The following is a 25,298-nucleotide window of genomic DNA, read 5'->3' as shown; positions in this document are numbered from 1 at the left end:
GCAACGATGACTGTCAATAGTGTAAATTACAAAAAAATTCTACATCATAAAAATTACTTACCTGTTCCAACTGTTCATATTCTAGTTTAAACAACCAGAGACGTAATCTAGCATATAATTCGTTGATTGATGATAAAGTTAATAAGAACTGTTCAGCTGTACCAAGAGGGATATCAGGATTAGCAATCTGAGCATCTAATATTAACTGTTTCTCTTCTTCTGTTGGTAATAATTTATTCAGGATTTTCTGTTGAAAACAAATGATATGATTAAGGGTCAATCACAGTCTAAATAAAATCAGATTCGTTATAAGATTTTATTCAGAATGGGGTATAAAGAGAGACATTTATTTAAAAAGGAAAGACACAAGCCAAAAAAATGTAATTAAAAATTAATGCTTTTCTTCTTAACATAATTACTACTTTAACATAAATTTAACTGCTTAGATCTGAGAATAAAACATACAATATATCAACTTGTTAGACTACAGCTATTACTTAATACCATTTGACATACCTCTATACTTTCCTTGTTCATAATAGAATTATCCATCTTCAATATAGCAGCTTTGATAGTTCTTGGAGGGGGTAGTACCGTTAAACTGATGTTGATACCGTTTGAACGTTTAGGATCCAATACTGTAATTTCTTTTTTCCCAGACGTATCAGTTTTCTGTTATAATATTATGGCATATATGAGTAACTGGTGATAAATGATTTACATGGATTTGAATAATCTGATTTGGAAGCATACACCATCATACAAATTTTAATTAAACATAATTTGTACTGACTATCAGCTTTTTGATTTTATGAAACACATCAATTATATTCTTGTTGCATGATTCCGTGTCAGATTTTTCAAAGAAGAAAATAAAATATATGACATACAAATCAAACTTGACAAGTAATGAACAACACTGAGTGATTATGATTATGAAGACATTGAAGCTTTTTGGATGAAAGTTTAGTATTTATGTATAGATGATAATTTTATTGATCGAATAATGATTAAACAAATTACATCCACTTATTTTTGATTTGATAACACAACAGTTCAAGCCTTGATCCATAATAGAGGATGCACAGAAAGATTAGAAAAGAATACAAAGTGGTTTTAAAAGATTAAAGAATAAATCCCTTTTGAATTAAAGTTAAAAATGAACAATATTTAGTAGTATAGAGATTACACTATTTAGATGTTGTATAGAACAGGAGGCATGCTATAATATCAAATAGAATCTGTTTCATTCCACAGACAATACAAATAAAATGTATTATCTAGGATATAACTTTGTTTGAAACTGAAATATCGCAGACAGGTAGGTTTTCATAATGGCAGTACTCAGTAATAGTGAAAGAAAGGAAGGATCAAGGCCACCATGCTGTCATACAAATTCAAATAGTACTAAAACATTTCTTCACAAACAAAAAACACAAAAAATCAACATCCTTGAACACAAGACCAAACGAAGCTTGAAACACAGCTTAGAGTGGACCTGTTGTTTATAAATACAAGGAATTATGTTGGATAAGTAGGTCACTGTTGTCTAAAATGGTGTTTTTTTTGGTACAATTTTAAGTTCTATCTAATACAATGACAACATTTATCTATCTCCACTATTTGTCAAGCTCACAATATACAAAACACTGATATATATTGAGATACAACACTGAATCTGGGACCCTTAATCTTACTAATAAGTATTTCTGATTTGACCTACCAAAATCTAAACAAAACAGTTAACAGAGCTTCTGAGGTTCTGGTGAAATTCAAATATAAAACAATAGAGGGGCTTTTATAAATTGATCACTGAGATGAGTTAATAATATCTAACGGAACTACTACACAGGCACGAATTTAAGAAATTTGCAAATTGATTACAGGTACTGAGATTGAGTAATTTTAGATGGAGTGAACTTATATCAAAAAAAACGTGCATGTATTTTACACCTAGGATACAAGATGATATAAACGATTATTTGTACTATTGTCTACTGAACTATTAAAAACTCACTGGAAAAGGGCCATTTTATTCTGTGTTTATGCAAGTTTCGATACTGTGGAAAACAGAGTGTTTAATCATATTTCAAAGTGGTATTTTTACTGTTGAGATTCAGACAGTCGTTCCAGTAGACACTGATAATCATACTAAAATTAGCTGCGTTTGTTTGAATAAGAAAAGAAATATGAAGCAGATCTTTCTCAATTCATCAACACTTATTAGTCAAGAACAAGGGTCATCTTACTATCTTCTTTCAATTATAAAATATTTACTAACTACAACATTCAACCCCTAACACTGCTTCACACTTTTACACTCTAGATATATATATTCCTAAGTCTGAACTATTTATAGCAGTTATGCATGTATATCACATGTATTTTAATTATTGCTCTAACATTAAAAGCTCTTACCAGGTCCTGTTATTAAAAACATGCAGTTAGCAACGGCCACGAGATCACAGCATCAAGTCATATATGAAAGAAAAAATCATAGCTCACATAATGAACATTAACATCAATAATACATCAAATCAACCCAGCTAATACATCTCTAGTCCCATATAGTGAAAAGATCATTGCAGAACATCGAAATTCACAAAACAATATCTCCCATCAAATTCAATAAATGTGCAAATGATTACAAAATGCTATTTCAAAATTCAGCAATCAAAATATCTTTTCAAAATTCAAAATCTTATAATTTCAATGTATGCTGTAAATGTAATATTATTTATAATTTGAATGTAAAATTATAGAAATTATCTAATTAGAAAATACGTAATAATCTTATCTTTTTAAGATTTTAAGCCATTAAGTTCTAATTTCATATATTTATAGAAAAGTTATAAAAGCATCACCTTTTGTTTGAGTTCACTGGTTCTTGTTTCAAACAAATGTTCCAATTTTTCAATATCTAGTTTGATTGGTGCTGGATCTTTCCAAATAGTTTCGATCTTTGAACCTGGTACAGTCACATCGCCAGGAATCGTCTTCCAAAATATTTTGATTGTTTTCTTGCTCTTTGGTAGATTAGCCCCTGGAGGTGGTGGACCAGTTTGCGGAGGAGTTGGAGATGGGCAACCTGGTGGAGGGGGTGGTGGTGGCATACCAGGCATCATTGGAGGAGGGGGAGGAGGTGCCATTCCTGGCATCATGGGTGGAGGAGGTGGTGGCATACCGGGCATTCCTGGAGGAGGAGGTGGTGGCATTCCAGGTGGGGGAGGTGGCATTCCACCGGGCATTTGCATCTGAGGCGGTTCAAACAAGTCAAGATCATCTTCATCCTTCAGATCAGTAAAGTCCATATCTTTAAGTTTTAGGGGTCGCTTTAATCTTCTAGCAATTCTCTCCCACTGCATGTCACTCTCGGTCTTTTTGGGCTCTGGTGCTTTAGCAGGCTGTTGAGGTTCTGGTTGTTTTGGAGTGAAAGGTGTCTTTTTATTTAACCCTTCCATTGCTTTACCAATCAAACCAGTAGAATCACCAACTGGACGACCAGTTTCCAATGGAAGTCTCTCTTCCTCTTTGTTAACAAACCGATTTTTGGCATCTGACACTGTTCCATCAGTATGTATAGTAACACCTGGTTTTTTATTTGGTATATGTCCATTTTGTTCTTCATGAAATCTATCACGGCGCTGTGAGATTCCATCACCGCCAAATCGGTTCTTATTATTACACACTTCCTCTTCATGAGAACGGTAATTTCTATTATTATTTCGATTATGATTGTCATTTTCTATATTATTTCTAGTGTCTAGAGAATTCTGATCAAAACTTTGATAACCCGATTCATTCAACTGGGACATACCCATGTCTTTATTTGGATAAGCATCTGAAATAAATATCAATATAACAACATAAATATATAATACTATATAAAACAATCTGATAATATTTAACATAAATACATGATTGATACAATAGAAATTCCTTTATAGTAAAGTGATGTCTAAGTGAAATAAAAGTATTAAAATCTTGAAACATAGAAACTCATACAAGCACCTACTGGGCTAATGAATGCGAGCATATGCCATTCAAGGAAATTTGCCTAGACAACAATTGTCATAGGTTCTTTTGCATACAGGCCAATGTGTTCACAGGACCTTAGTTTTTTGTCCCATCTAAAAAGACTAGGCTACTGAGCCAGCACCTTACTAACTGAGTCACTGTGGCTCACGAAAAAACCATAATTCTTAACTTTGACTGTATAAAAACTATATAAACAATGATAGTTAGTAAAAATAATCACATATCTAGGTTATCATGCCCACTAAATTATGAGGGAAAAATAATTAAAATGTTAGAATGATTTGTTGCCTTACCAAACACATCTAAATCACTTTGTGAACTATGTAAGGACGGGGTAGTTAATGAAGACTCTGGTTGATTAGAACCACTACTACTAGTCGTACTAGTGGATGAAGTACTGGCTATAGAAAAACGATCTCCTTCTGTAGATTGAACTAACTCCTGCTGTAGTTTAATCTGAGTTCGCTGTCTTTCTCTTCTCTCTCTACGGGTTACATTTAAATCTGTTGGCAAACATGCGGTTATCAATTAAAACACCATGCTTCATTCACACACAAGTTAACATTTCTAATCTGTATGTTGATCTAAATTTAATTTTCCAATAAACTAATAAAATTAGTTATGGGTAAAATTTTAAGGGTAAAATGGGATTCTTGAATTGAATTTCACACCTTGTTAAGGATTGAAATGCTGTTAGGATTTTTGGATTAGGTACATATATTTAAGGTATTTATAAAATGAAAAGTTGATTATGTTGTTAATGATTAAAACACAGCAGTCTCTATACATATAGATATAAATATTGTTAGTGTTTCACTAATGTTGTAGTACTACTTACATTGATCTTGACCCTGTGCATCTGCTGGAAGTGACCGTCTGTTGGTACGAGATCTTGGTTGTTGAACTTCTAATTCTTCTTGTGGTGGTATTCTGAAACTGTTAGAAACTCAACATTCAATAATAATAATAATACATTTTAATCCTTACCACTTAGGGATATTGCTCAAACCATGACATAATAAAAAAAAGATTAGCACTTTTTTGAAACAACATATACCATTTTTTTTTTTACAATAAATTTGTTCAAACATTTCTAACAGTTTATGATTTATTAAATAATTCAAATGATATAGTAATAATTCAAGGAATTACTTACTCTGCATCCTTTTTCCGTTTTTGTCGCAATGCTTCTGCAGGATCATACTCTTCTATATGTGGTGGCAAAATAGGTGTACTTTGAGATTTTAAAAGTTTCTGCTGCCCACTACCAAGACTTCTACGACTTTTACGACTTTCATCTCCACTTTTCATTCGAGGTACTTGCCTAAAGATAAATTCATATTTCACCTATTACATTTACTAGCAAATATACAGATTAATGAAAAGCAGAACACTTTTCTAAATTAATTTGAATGATTAAAAATTTCAACAATAGCAAGCGATTGTAGAAGGTTATTGATAGAAATCTTTTGTTCACTGTGTTTACAAAATAAGTTAACTATTACCTTAGGTTTTCTTGTTGACCTATATTTCTACAGTCCTCTCCATCTTCAAGTTTTAGTGCAGCCTGGAAAAAAAACAGTTGCTAAATTTAATCATTAATCCCTAATTTTTTGAAGAGATTGACAAAATTTTTCAGGGTCATTTTTAAAAAAAATAAAAGTTGTATTTTTTCATCTGTGCGTATATTTCCTGTTACACACCTCAAACATCACCAGTTAATTCTAAATCAAAAATATGAAGGTTAGCATAAAAAAAATCAAACAATATGTAACAATGATTAACAAGTTTGTCAATAATCGGGATACTGACCTCATAGCTTTGGAACTGAGCAAGAAGATCTAAATCAGCTCCTTTACGAGACATATGTTTCTGAGTAATTTTCTCCATACCATGTTCCTCTAATGCATCAGTTATATCATAAAATGTATCTTGATCTGGAACAGCTCCCAAAACCTAAAAAAAACATAAGAATCCATTCAAATAAGAACTGAAACAATTTATATTGGATATAGCTTATTTTTTCAACTATTGGACATTTGACTAAATTGCTGGGCACTGCAACTCTTATTATTTTTGAATTTGGGTCAAATAAAACATTTCATGTTGATGAGATATCTATTTTTCAATTGGGCATATGCAAAATATGTAATGAGCAATTCCCCAATCATTTTCCATTTTTGATTCCCAAAAATTAAAAGATGTTACCTTATTAACTAAAGTCATTGCATAAACTAAAAGTTCTGAATCACTACCATCTTTTTCATCTAGAATGTTGATAATATTGATCCAAGGACGACCACCTTTAGATGAAAAAAAAACAGATGACATTAACAAAGTTTATTTTAATTATTCAATTTAATATATTGTATGGAACACGAACACAACCTATTTAAAATAATTAACGATTTTCTGTGTCCTTTCCTTTCTTTGTTATTTATCTCAGTCCAAAGATAAATCCTTCCTTACTGAGGCATTTGATTGGTCAACACTGAATATAATTGCCAATCTAAAATGATATGCAAAAGTTTTGGCCTCCTACTTTTAGCAAAGAGAAATGATGTCTTGAATATTTCATTGGTTTTGAAGAGTATTTTATAGCAGACGCCACAGTAAGATTTTCTTAAACTTGTCTCTAGATGTTATTAAAATTAATCAGAGCAATTAATCATTTGACAGACAGAAGTAAAGAAACAAGAAGACTAACCTCTTTTACAATCTACAGCAGCTATAGCTTTCAGTAATTGTATTGTATTCGATTCTGTATATTCTACAAATACTAATAATAACTTTAAAGCTGTTTTCACCACTAATCTTCCCTGTCAAATTAAAATAAAATATTCATTAATACAAGTAGACGAAAAATAAGGAAATATGTTTTCTGCTGCAAAAATTAGAGAGTTGCTGGGCTCTTTTGCATAAGGGAAAAAAGAACAAAAATAATAATACAAATAGCACTCAATGATTACTCTGAGAAAGGTCTCCATCCAAAATGATATTTCTGGTGCATGTAGAATAATATTTATGCGAATTCTCTGCACATAGTATGAAAGATTTCAGTATTTTTCTCTAAAGTCCCAATGATACCCTTTTTATCTCTGAATCAGTATTTTACTCACCCTAGCTGCTAGTAGGGAATATAACCACTGTATAGTGTTATTGTGTCTGATAACTCCCTCCATACCATCAATATATAACATCACTTGACCCAAGGCTACAAAATATACAACTTGATTTTATTATCAAAACTTATGCTTTCACTTCGTTGATTTTTTACAGAAAATAAAACAACAGTAATTTTTATTCCCCTGGAAATAACCAAAATCTTAAATATCTTGTCACATGCTCCATGTGGAACAGCTAAAATGAAAATCACATGTGGAATACTGTCCTTGAATTACATGCTATTCATTTTTCAAATACCATTTCCAAAGGATAAAAATGTGTTGTTTTTTTTATTCAATCAAATTTTCTCTAAGTTTACATCAATACTTAAAGCAAATAAGTGAATAGACAAATTGTGAAAGGTTCAAAATATAACCCATTATTAACCCATTGTTGGAAACTCATCATAAACTTATTCATCCAAGTTTTCTCTAATTATCCAACAATACATAAAGCTAATAAGTGAGAGACAAAATTTTCAATCAATACCCCAAGTGAATAACTATTTAGACAAAATGTCTAGCACTTATTCACCCATTGTTTGGAACTCATCATACTATATATCCATGCATTTACTTTGCTATCAGACACCAAGGAAAATGAGGTGTTTTTTTTACAGAAAAAATAGATTATTATATGACAATAAACAAAGTTATAATATACATTTTTACCTCGAAGTATATAATTCTGGTAATTTTGATCTGCTTCAGCTCCAACTTTAATAAGACAATCCAATCCATCATTATTGACAAACTCATGTACAAGATCTTTATCTTCCTGTAATAAAAACGAAATTTCTTTATAACTTTGTTAAAGTCATAATATCTTATACTACAACCTAAATTTTGAAAAAGAACGTTGAGGCTTTGTATTTAATACTTTCATATAATTCTTAGCAAAAGTAGCGATTTTGGGAGAAAGCTGTTCAATTAGGTAGGTGAATTTGGAAAGAGGCAGAGGGAGAAGGAGGGGAAAGTGGACAGTCTTTGCATCTACTAACAGTGGGCTAGTCAAAGTCCATTGTATTACAGATACAGGAAAGGGCTATGAAATGACTGACTTATTGTATGTCTACCCTGTATTATACACCAGTATTCAACTTGACGTATTTGACAATGGTACTTTACACAATTTCATAAACAGTGTGTGTGTGTGAAATAGCTTTATTTAACGTCTGCTTCCATCGAAGTGATCGATATTGCAGACAGTGCATCCCAAATATTTGACCCAAACTTTAAAAACCTAACAATATGATGGACAGTAAAGGTATACAAAGCCCAACTCATCACCCCCCCCCCCCCACACACACACACACACACACACACACACCCACACACACAAAAATTCAGAGGAATTTTTAAAAAAAATACCTGAAATATCTGTTTCAATGAAAATAATGCTCTTCTTAAATCTCTTCCACTTGAATTTAGAAGTTTTTCTGAAAAACAAAAATATCAATGTTGAGTAAAATATATATAGAAAAAGGTTATAGTTAAAGCTACTCTCAGGTGTTACTTTCCGCTTTATTAAGCTTCTTCAGGCAAACTTTACCAATTCCAACAAATGATGTGATGTAATAATGTCATGGTTACAACCAATGAACTATAATGGATATAATAATATGCACGATAAAATAATATTCATGTATCATTAACAAAATTATTAATTAAACATTTATAATTAAAACATTTTTTAAAACGAAAATTTACACAACTCCAATGTTGATATAACAAAAATCAACACCTTGAATTAAGTGGAAAGTACTGCAAAAACCCAGTTTTCTTTACTAAAACAACTTTATTTCTGTATATATATAAGTCATACATGTCATTATATGGTATATTTAGTATATCTTAAGCCACCTGTTCTAATGAAGCACATACATATTAGGGTATAATGGCTGTCTGATCTAATAAGAGATAACAGGTAATTGATTTTAACTCTACCAAAAAATTATCTGTCAAACAGCTTGTAAACTATGTAACACAATGTAAATAAATCCAGTCAATAGCCTATTAACTTACCAGCCTAATCATTTACTACAAATTAAGATAATTTGGTGTGAAAGGTTAACAAAGGGTCAAATTCAATCCCATAGCCATGTTTTTAAATGAGTGTAGCAATGAACCAGGCATAAATTGAGCCTGGGCTGTTCAATACAAGTTGTTCAATAAATGAAATGGAATGGGGTTTAACATCCTACTGTTCTGCTTCTACTGGCCTAAAGAATGAACGTGTCTTCTGATCTACCAGTATACACTTTATCTACTGGCTAAAATTCATCTTTATGATTAAAGTAAAGTTAACATTTCAGACTGGCATCTATATAAATTCTGTAATGGAATGTTCTAAAAGTAACGGCATGCTATTGTTGATGTCAAGATTAAATATTTTTGTCTTCTACGGTATTAGATATATTTTCTATTCAATTGCAAACTATTAGTATGTTGCAAAAAAAGAAATATACACATATAGATCTACTAAAATTCTCTCTCTGACGTCTGTTTGCGGTGTCTGACTAGACATGTAATTATTATTCATGGATAGCAATTACTTAAATTCCAAATGTCAGGGAATAACGACTGCTAAAACATTTTTGATGTTAACTTTAAGTTTAACAAACAGTGTATGTATGTTTTTCTTGAATTGCAAATTTACATAGCTAATTAGTACATTATCTTTAATTTCTATTTCAATAGAAAAGTAAAGTAACTGTTATATTTCATTGCAAGAGCCTGATTTTTAAAGGAATTTGTAACAGATATGTTACTGAAAATTCTCATTAACTCTTAAATATTGACACAGGTGGTCATAATAAGCATTTTATAGTGTGATCTAGTTAAGTCTAGCAGTATGAAAGAGATATTTAAATATAACAAGTGAATTCTGAACAATCTGTCAACAAATATAATGATTTTCTACCTGGTGGTACAATAAGCGATTAAGTATTATTATATATCTTGATTGCCTAATATGTGAAGATACTGGTAATAAAATATAAAAGTAGGGTATTCCTTTTATCCAATGAATGTAAGTTTTAGTGACGTACATACAAGTTGTTATTTATGGAATCTTTACATAAACCTTTTTGTAAAAAATTAAATTTGGGTCAGAGACAATAACTGAATAAAATTGATAACTGAAATGAAATGCGGGTGCATAAAAAAGTATTACTTTTTGTCCACCACCTTTATAACTGACATTAGCCTGTGGATCCAGGACCAAAATCCTCTACTAGCTTAAAAAAACTAGTTTTCAATTCAATTCACAAAATCTAGTAAATCCTTTAATACAGTTTGTCTGTTTAGTCAACTGAATTTATAGTATAGAACAACCAATAGTGTACATGAGTTTCCTTTAAAAAATATCCCTGCATATCACTGTTCTTTTTTATGTAAAAATACCCCATGTGTGTTAAATTAAATAAACTGCATTAGTCAATCTAGCATAAAATCAATTGTATTGTCATAAAGCCAAGCTTTACCTACAATCTATATTTTGATATGTTATATTCTTAAGAGATTTTATCACTAATGTACTGTTAATGTACTTTACGAACTCCTAACTGTATATATATCCGATATTTGATTTTGTTTTAGCCTAATTTTAGAATCTAGTTCCCCTTCCTATATTTTTTTACTCAACGCACTATTCGAATAACCATTAAGCATCTCTATTAAGTATAGGTAAATTGACATGAATTTGCCTATAGTTGTGAAAAACAAATGTTTTATCCTTTGTTTATCTTCCATGTAACTTATTTCAGGTAAACTCTAAAGTAGTATAGAAAATGAACAATATATCATTGAACTATGCCAAACTTGTCCGAGTCATGCCCTAGTGTGGGCTCAGTATGTGAGGATTATCAAGCTCTAATTCTTAAAGGGAAATAAATTCTACTTTCTGAGCTAACCCTTCTACCTTTATGATGTCTGAGTAAAAGTGAGTATAAAGTAAAATATGCTGGAAACTACCAGAATTTATTGAGCAATATTGATATCATGTTCCAGACCTCTGAAGGTGACTAACAGTTAATTTTGATTCAACTTAACATTATAGTATATAGTATTTAAAGGTCTATCTAATAAATATATACTTGCATCTCATAGGTCAATATAATTATAGGATATATTATAGAGTATACATCATAGTGTGTGATGTAACTAAAGTTTATCTCTATAATACCATCATTACAACCTGTAACCAGGTGTCTAAACACTCTATATTACCATATCAAGGATAACCTTAGGTCATATAATAGATAAATCTACATTACATTCAGTAGTATCTCATACAATTCACTACCTAATGATGTGTGTACAATGTATTAAACAATTTTGTTTTAGCTTTTTGTAAGTGTAAAAAGTTATCAATTACATTTTTTAAAGGTGTTTTTAGTGTTCTACTACCAAATCCAGACAATAATAAAAAGGTTTTAAAGTAGAAATATGACTCTATGTGCCTACCTCAATGTACCCATCATTGAAGTTTGGGGTAACGATTTCTCATGATACAAAAGGCTAGATCAACCACTGTGAGAAAAGAGTTAGGCCACCGTGACCATAAAGGTGATCAAAGCACCAGCAGGAAATCATTGTTTTAATCAACACTATAAGCGGATAAGATTTTTTCTTTGTACAAATTAATCAACCCCTGTAAACAGTTATAAGAGACACCAACCTAATGTTAATAGAATGGGAAACAACCATTTTTTAAATGACTGCAAAAATCAAAATATTTTCTCAAAGTTTAAATGTTGACATGTAATTGCATGTTGTGTCTTTTGTTAATCAAATGTTTATTTATCAGATTATAGTGAAACATGACAATACTACATGTTAGATGATCAACATGGAGTAAGTGTGTAAATATGTATATGTCAGCAAATGTTCATTTTCCTGCATAGCATGTTTTGACAAATACTGACCATGGTCAATAAAATGATCATTCAGATCACTTGATGTGATTGTTAAGGAAATTTCCTTTAAATTTTTTATCAGGAATATATTTTTAAATATACATATACAATGGTGCCTAATTTAGGATAGTGAGGTGGGCTTTGGACTGATGAATGTGTCCAATATACATGTAGTGATTTGGTACAATTATTTTAAATCAAAAATTAATTTCTAATCAATCAGTTATTTCCAAAGCAAGACTAGCTCTTTTGGTACACGATTTAATTAAACTCTAAATTTTTAACACATCTCAAGAAAATTTCATTGTTGGCAATTAGTAGTAATATTCTCTTGAATAAATGTATAAAAAAAACCAAAAAAATCTAGTACGCTGCTCCATTTAAAGAATGAGTGTTATACTAAAATATTTCAATTCAATATATTCTGAGTGATCAAAGGGCAGAGTTCAAAATTTCAAGTGTTTAACAAACATGTTCATTAAAATGGCAGCCTTTAGCCAAAATGCCAGCATTGAAATGATCAAGTCACTGCAACAAAATCACAATAGACTGGGCTAACATAATATTTTCTTTCTTAATTCCCACTGGTAAAGAATGTCTTCTTGTATTGTGAAGAAAAGAAGTTAGGAATTTAGAGTAGTGTGAGAATGAGAAGGAATTCCCCATAATTCAAATATCAATCATAACATAAAACTTCTATAATAACACTTCACAAACCATATAATAGTCAGTCGTCTGTGGTTATAAATCACTATCAAACAAACTGATTTAATTTACCCCTATACCATGACAATCTGTTGAATTCATTTTATAATGTCAATATTTCATTAAATCAAGTATTTGTAGACTATAATTATCACTGACACCATCAATATAAAGAATGTCATCCTAAACTTCAGAATTGATGTTCTCATCCTTAATGTTAAGAAATCAAGAACCACTTAATATTGATGAGTATTCAAATTTTATTCTATTATATTATGTCTCTATCCTATAGGGTCGGCTTTGCTGTGTTTAGAAAGAACTATGCAATGTTAAGTAAATTACCATAGATATAAAAAGGCCCACCATTTCATAGAATAATTGAAATATTTCCTGTAAGTATGTTTTTAGGGTGCTTAGAAATGGCTTAAAGCTGTCAAATACTTTCAATTAAAATCTGTAAAGAAAACATTTAAAAACTGCCCCTTTATTTTAAATAAACGACTTTGAGAGTCCATTTTGTTTAATTCTGGTATGTCATAAGTGATAATATTAGTGTTTAAATTACAGTGTGAATATCCTTTTTATACATTCTCTCATCTTTCGTGCATTTATATAATATGCAGTAAATGGAATCATTAAAGCTATTATTAGCAATAAACCGCCCGGGGCTTCTTAACATATTTTGTAATAAATCATTGGGAAGAAAAACCAGCAATGAACTGTTACTAAATTGCATGATTAAAATGAATATTTATTTGGTGCTCACACAAATATTACAATATTTGAATTCAAATAGTTTTTCGTTATTCAATGTCAATAAAAACTCATGTAATTCAACCAATTTTTGTTTGATATGGAAAATACTTAATAACATTAATTCAATATAAATATTCAAAAATAAGTACACAGGAGAATATCGATTTGAAAGATACGCAGTTTATAGAGTGAAAATGCACCAAATATTGTCAAAATATTATTTGAATAGAATATTCAAACAGCATTCAAATACATGTAATAACTTAAAATATTCAAACAGTAAAACCAGCATTCAATCTGATCAATATTTTTCAGTAATTTAACTTACCGATAATTGCATGAACTCTTACAGTAAGCTGGGTTCGAAGAATAAGTGTGTTCTTTCGTCTGAAAGATAAAAAAAAAAGCAAACAGATGCAAATTATCATTTACTTAAACATACATTATGCAAGATTTAAATCTGCCTATTGCAGGTCTTTCTTTGGGTCTGAAATTAGTGAAATGTTATAAACTATTAATTAGACATTTATTAACATGAAAAGACCTTAATCAACTCTTTATGTCATCTTATGTGTCGGATGTTCACTGGATTTGAATCTGATTTGCTGCTCAATGCTCATTGATGGTTTAATACAAAATGGATAATCGAGACTATCTATTTTATTGTACTGACTTTAATAATGATGATCGAGGCTAGGCCAAAAATTAGAATGCTAATATATCGGTTCAGAGTGGAGCAATTTCACTAGAATTTTCAGCATATTCCCTTATATTATCTAGTTTTTAACTATTATAGTGAGAACTGCCAGCTGTTTATCTAATCTTCCATAATGTATCTTTAAGGAATTATAATAAATAGCAGTGAATGCCCCTAGTAATGTACATTTACAATTGTCAATAAAGGAATGTGTTCTAATGTGTTTCTTTCTTTATCATATTTTCAAGTGTGATCCATTGTCACGTCAATATATTATTGTTCTTTTATCAATGAAACTGTCAGTTGTCCAGGCAAATCAATGGCTGGGTAAATAGACTTTGTTAGGTTGGATGTCCAACTAGGACACAATAATAAGTAAACTATGATGAAATGATGGAGATAAGTTAGGGTAACCTAAAGGGAAAGAGAGAAAAGTCAATAAACCATTTATTTGATGAAAGTGTTTAAATTCAGGGACATGATGTAACTATGGTGTCTAGTCAATTTAATTGACTAAATGAAATGAATTCATAGATACCAGTGCAAGCAGTCAAAAACACAAATCTAACAGACTTGATCCAGATTCAGATCAGACTGAAGTACAAGTTAGACTAACTACCATTAAATTATCAAAATCCAATCTTCGCCACATTGGTGTAATGTTTAAAACCTATCTCTATCTATTGAGATAATAATTTTCTATCGTGGAAGAAAAAAACTTAGATTAAAAAATAAATGGGTGTATTAGTGAACATAAAAATATACTTAAATTAGATATTTCTTATCAGAACCAAAACAGTTGAAATTTTACCTACAGATATATCTATGTCTATCATATTCTATTCAGTATTCAGGTCCCTTTGTACCTATATGGGGGGTTGGATGGCCGAATGGTTAGCATGTGTGTGCTGTATCATAAGGCCTGTCATTGAGTCAACTGGCGTGGTTTCGAATCCCCGGTTGTACGTGACAAGGAGTAGGGTCGCCTGTCCAACCTCGTTGGTTTTTCTTGGGTCCTCCGGTTTCCTCCCACTGCTAAAGACCCCTACGCGCAAGCGAATTATTGAAATAAAATTAAACCATGTTAGTCCCCAAATGACCTAGTTTGTGTTGAGTGGGCATTAAACCCCCATCAAGTTGATATTAACCATTTAGATATCAGTTTTATGGTATGTACATCTATAAATAAGTATATTGTAATATTATATTAATCAATGTTCTAATCATATCTTCTACATCAAAAATTGATTTTACAACATTTTTTGTAATCTTCACATTTAAAGTCAGTAGTGTGATAAGCAATGGTGGCCGGATGAACAGACGTCTGAGTGACGACAATATACGACCAAATTTAAATGTGGGTGTATAACAAAATGACGCAATGAACATGCACATTATTTATTTTCTGTATATTAAAACAACCTGATGGAGACATCCTTAATTTAGGGACCAACATGCATGTCTTATTTACATTAAAATAGTATTGATTTATTTGAGTTTTTAGATTCATGCATAAGTGAATGATCTGGCTTTCTGTGCCTCTTAATAATTATACTCTCTTTCGCCATGTAGTCTGCTGCATACAGAGGAACATATTCGTCTTTTTTACATTTATCACAAATTCTTATCTGATTTCTTTACGTACATGAGAAGGTTATATTTTGAAATGAATGTCAGCTGCTTATCAGTTTACTTTGTTCATTCATCTGTGTAGGACATATACAGGTATTATACAGGTGAAGGATTTTAATGATCTTATTAGTGTACTTTATCTTCATTAAAAAAAATCATACTCATTTCATAATCTCTAGAGAATTTAGTATATCCCATTAAAATATTGAAGCTCTCTTAAGAGCTATAATAATAATAGTTCATTTTTTCCAAATATTTTTCAATAAATGAAGAACATGACTGGGGTTTGATTTTTTTTTCTGTCAACACTTTACTTGTTCTTTATGGTCATTTGTCTTTTCGATTTAGAGCTTTGCCCATACAGTGGCATTTTTCCCTAGTTTTTGACATGCACTAGCAATTTGTAGATGAGACCTAAGGTATAGTACCATTTACATATGCAGACACACTTTCTAAGATTTTCAATGTCCCATGTTGGGCCACTTAACCCCCTTCAATCCACCGAATACTATTCAATCATGAGAAAACTGGTCAGAGATAAACAATAAACCCTTTCTATTCCATAACTTTGATACATATTGATAATATTTCAATAGCATTACATGTAAAATCTCTTTTATACCTTCACTAAACAAATATAACCGTAGGGGGTCTACTTTTGTGTTTTCAAATACATTCAGTATGATGACATTTATTTCATGTCAAATTTATCATAAATGCAGATACTGTAAATGTAGTTCAGCATGTTTATTTCTATTCAGTACATGTATATTAGGAATCTACAATGTGAATCAAAGACATACATGTAATATGAATCACTGACTGTGTTATAGTCTATTCTTTGTAAAGTTACTTGATATTTTTTTTATGAACATTCAAAAGAAAGTTATTCAATGGGTTAACATATTTAGTATGATTCATGTTTATTAAATTCTGAACTTTGACTGGATATATCTTGTGACCCCCCCCCCCCCACCATATTTATGTTAATAAACTAAAATAAATACAATTATTACATTAAAGCAGCTAAGCCTATTTGATTTAGGTCAAAATAAAGTTTTTAATTGGGATGATCTGATGTGTGATTTTGATTAATGATGCAACGAACTTGAACGAACTCTACTCAAATAATTGGTTTTTAAAACATTACTGTTAATAAGAAATTGGTATGTTTACAAATTACGGGTGACCTACATGTACTGTGTCAGTTATACAATATTGGTTTTATTTAAACACATAAAATGCAAGCAACGCAATCGACAATTTCACTTTTGATGCATAGCAATGATGTGTAGCCATTTCAAGTATCTTAATACTTTTTGAAAAGTTTATCCAAAAGTTTAATTAAATCATATGTATTTTGTTCATTTATACATTAATAATAATATTGTATTGTGATGAGAAAGTACTAATTTTTTTCTTATTTTATTTTATTTTTTTAAAATTGAACTGATATCTAATAACTATGTGTATATATTTATTATGAGACCTGTTAAAAGGAAGTGTAGTGCTGCAAACCATGGGGGGTTATCAACCAGACAGGAACTGCAGCCAAGCATTGATGATTCTCTCCAAAAATAAATGGTAATGTCATACACGGACATGTATTTTGGGAGATAGTATGTGTTCAACATCATGTAAACTTATTCACACTATTGCTCTTTAATAAATTAATACTAACACAACAGCCGTCATCTCTTTCTGTGCTCATACTAAATTTTAAGGAAGATTCTTCAAATTCTAATAAAAATTGCCAATAGTTTTTATTATTTACCAAAATATATGCATAAGAACTCCAGATTATATTGGTCTAAGTTTTGTACCAAATTTCCATTTTAACACAAAATACAAAAACTTGAAAAGTACAGGTTTAAAATTTGTAGTTGAGCAATAGTGCACCAGATGTAGGGATCTCCATAAGATTATGTGTCAAGTATTAAATACGTTCAATGGGATCAGTGTTTTTAGCACAGTAGAGCCTCGTTACAACAGACATTGGGAATCCATTGTTGTATCTTATTATTGGAAGAGGACTTAATTAAAGTAAATGACAGGTGCATTGCCAAAGAGATGGAATGCTGGATTGCACGAGGTTGAGTTGTTGTGATGTATAACTTAATCACCTCCACCCTAACAACAAGTTGTGGAATTTGAATCATTGGAGTTTTTATCTGCAACCAGGATCTCAGTTGGTAAAAACTACATTTAACATTTTTACAATCGATAGCATGTTCATGTCTTAATAAGTAAAGCCCCAAATGACACCAAAATCAGAATAAAACCAACTTAAGCTTGATTTTTCAATTGAAAATCTGATTAACGATACTTTGATACTTTATTTCAACCTAAATTAAAGAGGTGTAGCATCTTAAAGTTCTAGCTACATGTACCTTAACTACCAACTCCACATGGTATACAGATTTAAATTAACAACAGCTAGACAGAGAAATGGGACTTAATGGCCATTCAATACAAATTAGGTCATTTGGGACTGACATGCAGTACAACTTTATTTCAATTATCACTTAGGGTCTTGAGAGTGGGAGGAAAATTGAAGACTCACAGAAAACCTACAAGGTTAAAGTCTCAATACCACTCTTGCTGTAACTGAATAATATGTCCCAATCTTTATTCTGGTCAACAAATTGTACTATTTTAGAATATTCCAATTAATTGATGACACAAATTTCATCTTAACACACCTTATTTAAAAATTTTGAAAAATTCAACATAATGGTTTGAAATGTCTAACGTAAACCTTTTCAAATGAAACTTCGATTTAAAAATATTTTCGAACCCTCTGGACAAGTAAAATAGGATGTAATGGATAATTTACACAACAGGTAGGACACTTAAACATCTATTACTTAGATAGAGATATTATTTATTTTCTGGAGCTTTCAAGCCAGCAAGAGTGTTATTGTCCCTTTAAGCATGTAACCTAAATTCTTGTCATGTACAAGTTTGGGATTAAAACCACACATCACTTTAACTCAATGACAGACCTTAAGAACTAAAGCACACATGTTAGACCAGTCACCAGTCATCCACCCACCCATAAATTAACAAATAAAGAAGTTATCATTGTCATTCTATGGTATGACATAACTAGATTATTTACACCACAGACACAACACATTCAACAACAATCAAGTTTCATAAGATAAAATCATAACAATGCCACACCCACTGTTGAAGATTATTACACTTTTACTAAAGGGATAGAGAAACCCATGAAAATATCTGTTTCGCAAACAAACCAGGTCCTTGTAAAGAATTTCATTATAGGGCATGTTTACAGTTAGAAACAAAAATTTGTCAACGCTAAGATATTTCTTATTGATATTTCACTATTATTTCATACAGTAAAGTGTTTGCTGACATACACTACATGTATATGGTTCTGATCAATAGAGTGTTGTCTTGCAGTTGGGTCATTTAAACAACAGTCAACCACGTGTGTGAAATCCAAAGCTTAATATATATATATATATGGTTACTGACAATTAACTACAACAAATGAATAATAACTTAGTCCTAAAAGATTTATTCACTCTTAACTTTATGATCACATTGAATCAGGTGTCGACCAAAACACATCTAGAAATCTGCTGTTATTACATTTCAAAGTAAAAAATATATTCATGTACTCAAGTGTTCGAGCGGAAATATCAGAGATACAGAGAATAGATAAAAATACTTTTTGAATGTCAACACACAGTCCAAGTGACTGAATATTAATGAAAACAGAAAGAAGGGCTCACTTTTATGATTTAACAATATATAATCTATTCTTTCTTTTACTTTAATCTCATTTACTTACCTTCTACTCTGAGGTTTTGAGCATTCACTTCAAATATTTTATAGAACAGATAAGAAAATACAACTAGATATATTGTGTCAGCCTTATTTTAAATCAACTAGAACATTTTGACATATGATTTATCCATGGTATGTCTGGGGACAGTGAAATAAATGCCTATGATTAAAATAGCAGTCATGTATGGCATATTTTTATTTCAATCAATCGCCTTCGAAAACACATGCCGTTAGACTAGTAACTGAACTCCTTGTTACGTACAAACTTGGGAAAGAACCCACGACTTGCATAGATAACAGATGTTACGATCTACAGTACACATATTTGAGCACTCGGCCACTCAAATTTCCAAACAAGGAGAAATATAATTTCTAAATGTCCACTTCATTTTGCACAGAGGTGTTAAATTTAGACAAATTATCTTTGAATGGACAATTGGTAATGGACTTTAAAAGATGTCCTGAAGGTCCAGTTAGTAGAAGCATACCATGTGAATACTGCAACCCTGTATTATTTGTCTCAAGTTTTGTATGAGGAACTGTTTCGTTCCATCAATTTCATTTCTTTTTTTTCTTCTTTTTTTTTTGTAGACAGAAAAGGAAGCTATAAACATATTTTATCACTATCAGTGTAGAATATAATATAGGCCACTGTGCTCATTAAGATACATACATCAAGGGATTAAGGTAATTTAAACAGTATTAATAGGTAATGGAATGTAGCACAAATTTATAATTAATCAATATGTCTATTTTAGAATGATGACAGCCATTGTTTGATACATGTAGAGAACATTGTAAATTATTTAGCATAACAGAATTGTTACAGGAAGCATAGAATCAATTTGTTAATATGTAGATGAATTTTATTTGTTTTTATTTCAAACGGCATGAAAGCTTTGCATTAAGATATTCTGGGATAATTTTGAAGAACTTTGTAATGGTTTTCTCATAGTTATATCAACCATTATGGTTCAAGCAGTGTATTGGGAAATAACTTAGTTACCAAGAAAAACAGAAACACATTTCTGACAAAACAGATACACCATCCTACACTAAGCATGAAGAAATGCAGAAAACCAATCTATCTTAAGGTCTATAATAACTGGCTCTCTATATAATGATCAATGCAATTCATTATTCCTTGATAGATTCTATGCACTATTAGAAAATCAATTCTCATTATTTGCCAATAGACCATCTTTCACTCTCCCACATAAAAAACCCACTTATTATAGTTAGGCAACCTTTATAATGAACCATAGGTACATGTATGTTCAGTCAATTAACCAGTTGGGCCATTTCAATTGTTAGAGTAGAAATAAAATGAAATCAGGTTAACATTTAGTAAATGTTTTACCTAGGTCATTTTGACACAAATTGTTATATTTTATTCACTTCAGTCCCATGCATCCTGTGATGGAGAATTTTGCCTAGAGAGTGAAATTTTCACCTACATGTGCCAAATTCTTCCAATGGTCAAACATGATACTACAAGCAATACAAATACATTATCGCAAATGGGAATCAAGGACGCTATCTAACAGTCTAGAACAACCTTGTGATTTCCAGCAAGTTTTGTCAACTTGTAGTGATGCACAGCAGATTCTTGTTAAAAATGAACTGTATTGACAAGAAGATAACACGAATGCCGATTGTAAGATTAAAATTAATCCAGTTTTAGCGAGGATGCTAAGGAAGCCACCAAGCCTATCATTAAAACAGTCTCAGACTGGTATTTCATTTTGCATGCACGGTAAAGCGAGAATTACTGAACCAAGGCAAGAGCATCCATTCCTCTATGTATACTGTTTCATATAAAACAATAAATTAATTGTTTAGATACCACTTAACAAATAATAGACTGGATTAAAAGAAGAAATACTCACTCTTGTTGGAAACCTTCAAGTTCCTCTGATTGTTCATCAATACTCGATTCTAAATCCAAATAAGTTCCATACTCTCCCTGAGAGGCACCACTATGATAACGATATATTTGAAGAGCACAATCCTCTAACTGAAATAATAATAATAGCATTATTTTTACCTTACTTTATAGACAACTAGTACATAGGGCTACCTTTTAAACAAAGTATTACTAATCTGCTCAGTTACCTGTTAAGCCATATTAACCCACAAATCTATAATATTATGTATAATTACATAATGCAAATGATTGCCTAAGCTACTATATATCAATCATATTTTCATTCTGATAATATCTAGTTTTAACCAACCATTCAGACATGTGTAATTACAAATTAAATGCATTAAGGTATGATTCTCATAAACTAAACTTAACATAATGTCATTTTATAATAAATGAGGGAAAAAATATTTCGAAATTATAAAGCATACTTATTCAAAATACAGATTTATTTTTAAGGAATAGAGCAAGATTTTTTCTTTTCAAGATTGATATTTCTTGTCAACTTTTCTTTTGACAAGACATGTCGTCAACAATTGTATTAAAAGTTGAGTTTTTAAAGAAAAATAAATCAATACATATATAAACATGACATCCAACTGAAAGAATATGGCAAGAATTCGAAAATATAAACAAAGTCCAACCCAATACGGGTGTATTTAGGCTTTTCTAAGGTTAGTTCACTCTCACCTGGATGGTTTGGCTACCTTTTTCTTTGATGTTGTTGATAGCCGACTTTAGCTAAAGAAGTGTGTATCGTCTACACTGATATCCACAATTATTGTATATTAAATGTATATTATTCAATTTTGTTAATTAAACACCTATATGTATTACCTATACCGTATATCACATGTTGTTTTTATAATCCAAACACCTGAATTGAATATGTAAATTAACTTCCTCGCTATTACACGGTGAAAAACGGTAGAGGTGGAGAAACACTTACCTTGTGTGGTGATTTTAATAATTTGTGAGCTCCTGCTACTTGATTTATCAAAACAGTAGTTGTAAGGAATGTATAACATGGCGGACGAGTAGGTTCAGGAAAACTAGTGTTAGAAAATGGATCACGATCGTCTAAATATTGAATCCTACAAGTAAATGTCGCCATTATATTCTGTCATCTCTTCGTTCGTCTGTAATAATAACCTTTCACCTGTTAGTGCGCATGGGCAACGTCTGTCCTTTGACGATGTCCGCGGAATGTGGCTTGGCTTGTGTGTTAGCTAATCTTTCTCAAACGAGATTTATGATATTGAATTACTGAAAAACGTCGGCCTATACCCATTAACTTTATCTGTGCCCTGCTAGTTATCGGTCCACCGTCCCTTGAGATAAGTTGTTTTGAAAAAATATAGCAAAAAAAAAAAAAAAAAGAGAGACCCCAACCATCGCATGCACTCACTTCAAAGTTGATTTATTCGGTATAAGGTAGGAGTAAACGGAAACTAACGGTACATGAGTGTGGGTGTTAAGTTTGAAATAAAAAGATAACAACGTAAAAAATATATTAATATATTATGGTTTGTGTTTTTGACCTTTTACTGTACAAGATGTAGTATTTAGAATGTAAACATTACATAGAAAACACTAGTTTGTTTACTGAACTTTTATTTGATGTCAATTTTCTTAAAGCATATGTAAACTGATTACCTGGACTGTATTAGTTTCGAGAATTTGATCAAAAGTAAACAAATAAACGAATAACATAAATAGTACTTAAAAAATAAATCAAGCTATAACCGCATGTATCCTCCCGACATCGCTTTAATTTTGAAAATAATATTAAACCTAAAATTTCAAACAGTTTAAGACCCCTTGGTACTAGATATTTAAAATGGTTTAAAAGAAAAGAATGGGGATTAACGTCATTATGTCTTCGAACATTTTTTAAGACTAATGTGGTTTTTAAAAAATTCATAAAGAAATCTTATGGTTTAGGTGCAATACGAGGGGAACATTTTGCCCTGGCTGCGTCGTTTTCATCACACGTTTCTTCATATTCTAAGTGCGTTAAAGGGCCTTTGATGTGGACAATAGATTAATGGTTTCTGCTCCCATCCGAACGTCTGAGAACACTATGTTACCCCCAACAACTGGTTAAATGGAAAGTTTAATAAGGTAACTAACAGTAAGCTAAGGGACAATTTGACCCTTTCCATCAGCACCGATTTATCGATATCATCTGTTTATAAATACTCAATATATAAGATCAATAAAATCGTTTTACTTTGACTTAACTGAGTGAATGGACTGTTAAGGTTGTCCATTTGTCAGATATCATAATTTATAAGCTAACAATCAACTGTGATGTTATTAGCATTATAATCTACATAATATATAGGTGATATACACACCGCATTCATATTACATTTACGTTGTACACAAACGACAAGAATTAATGCCCCCCCCCCACAAAAAAATAAATAAATAAATAAATAAATAAAAAATTATATGTTTGCTGTATGGGATCCGTTCCGATATATTATGAAATTATCGTGGCCGTTTTAAAATGACCCCTATTTTTTACAGCACACGTCAATAGGGTTGTTTTTTAAAGTTGGCAGTTCTATTAAGAAACGAATGAACGTACAATTTTCGTAGCAAGATCGCAGAGAGCACCAGATTAATATAAGCTTCTAACCCTAACACCTGTTTGTTTGATATTGGTCGGATAGTCAGTTGCGATCACTGGTTTTACATTGGTTAATGATCACTGCGTATACCTATTGACCGCTGGTTTGTCACGATTAGGAAAGGAATCAAGAACAGTCTCTTTGGGGATCAGGAAAAAGAAAGAAAATGAAATCCAAAGAGCAGATAACACAAGTGCGCGAATGTTTTTATATTATTGGCAGACAACAATAAGCTACCTAATAGTGTTGGAATGTGCCACTGAGTTGATCATATTATACCCGTTGCTCTGGCAAACAATATTCTCTTTTTAATATTTATAAAAGAATTACGCGCCTGTTACAATACTAATAGTTTAAATGACATTTGTACACCGTAAAATGTGGTAACTATTTTAATTGACCTCTACAAGCCCAATTTCAAGGTTTCCCACAAACCAATCCACACAACATGACTGTTGTCAACAAAAGCCTTTGTTCCAATTCGGAAAAATCAAAGTTCAAACTGTTATAACGAGTGTTATCGATGTAATATACCCACGTCCGTTATATACGATGTAGGTATGGCATTTCCTCGTATAACTGAATTTCTAAATGTTCGTATATGAATGAATGATGCACTTATTATTCCGGAAATTATTTACTACTTAACTTATTAGACCGTAGTACGATATTGCCATGTGATATTTACATTTTATATTAATAAAATATTTAAGAATGTTTTAGTTTGATATCGTTTCAACATCTCTATTGGGAAGCGGTCGCCCTCAAAGCTAATACGAGTTAGCTCCCATTAGTAATATTTGTTTCCTATCTTTGGCACTCGAATTTACCCCGCAAGATCCTACATCTACTGTTCGTTTAAATCATTCATTGTTTTTTTAAACTTACCTGCAATTAAAATCCACAATATAATCTCCAAATCCAGAAAGCCAGACATTTAAAAAACAGACTAATCATTAATCCCGATTTAGGAAAATCGGACTTCCGCAAAGACACGGTTTA

General features: G+C 31.1%; 1 protein-coding gene across 13 annotated transcripts in view; it reads right to left on the bottom strand.

The window, feature by feature from the left end:
• The window catches only part of LOC126815796 (FH1/FH2 domain-containing protein 3), an 84,138-nt gene that overhangs the window by 11,957 nt on the left and 46,883 nt on the right, over positions 1-25,298 (bottom strand). For 9 of the 13 annotated variants that reach the window (XM_050541741.2, XM_050541737.2, XM_050541739.2 and 6 more), the window contains 15 exons: positions 21,620-21,747; positions 13,911-13,969; positions 8,574-8,641; positions 7,875-7,980; positions 7,158-7,252; positions 6,746-6,857; positions 6,247-6,341; positions 5,851-5,994; positions 5,544-5,605; positions 5,195-5,362; positions 4,877-4,974; positions 4,332-4,541; positions 2,865-3,841; positions 517-672; positions 62-247 (listed from right to left, as the gene is read on the bottom strand). In XM_050541741.2, the coding sequence (XP_050397698.2) occupies positions 62-247; positions 517-672; positions 2,865-3,841; positions 4,332-4,541; positions 4,877-4,974; positions 5,195-5,362; positions 5,544-5,605; positions 5,851-5,994; positions 6,247-6,341; positions 6,746-6,857; positions 7,158-7,252; positions 7,875-7,980; positions 8,574-8,641; positions 13,911-13,969; positions 21,620-21,747 (2,664 nt within the window). Of the gene's footprint in view, positions 1-61; positions 248-516; positions 673-2,418; positions 2,604-2,864; positions 3,842-4,331; positions 4,542-4,876; positions 4,975-5,194; positions 5,363-5,543; positions 5,606-5,850; positions 5,995-6,246; positions 6,342-6,745; positions 6,858-7,157; positions 7,253-7,874; positions 7,981-8,573; positions 8,642-13,910; positions 13,970-21,619; positions 21,748-22,606; positions 22,823-25,298 lie in introns of those variants that run through there. The other 4 variants (XM_050541748.2, XM_050541746.2, XM_050541745.2 and 1 more) reach the window with 4 other exon arrangements.

This window comes from Patella vulgata, chromosome 3 (genome assembly GCF_932274485.2).
Source record: "Patella vulgata chromosome 3, xgPatVulg1.2, whole genome shotgun sequence".
In the NCBI taxonomy this organism is placed as follows: domain Eukaryota; kingdom Metazoa; phylum Mollusca; class Gastropoda; family Patellidae; genus Patella; species Patella vulgata.
The sequence above is the reverse complement of the archived record's forward strand: the minus strand, read 5'-3'. Positions and strand labels throughout refer to the sequence as shown.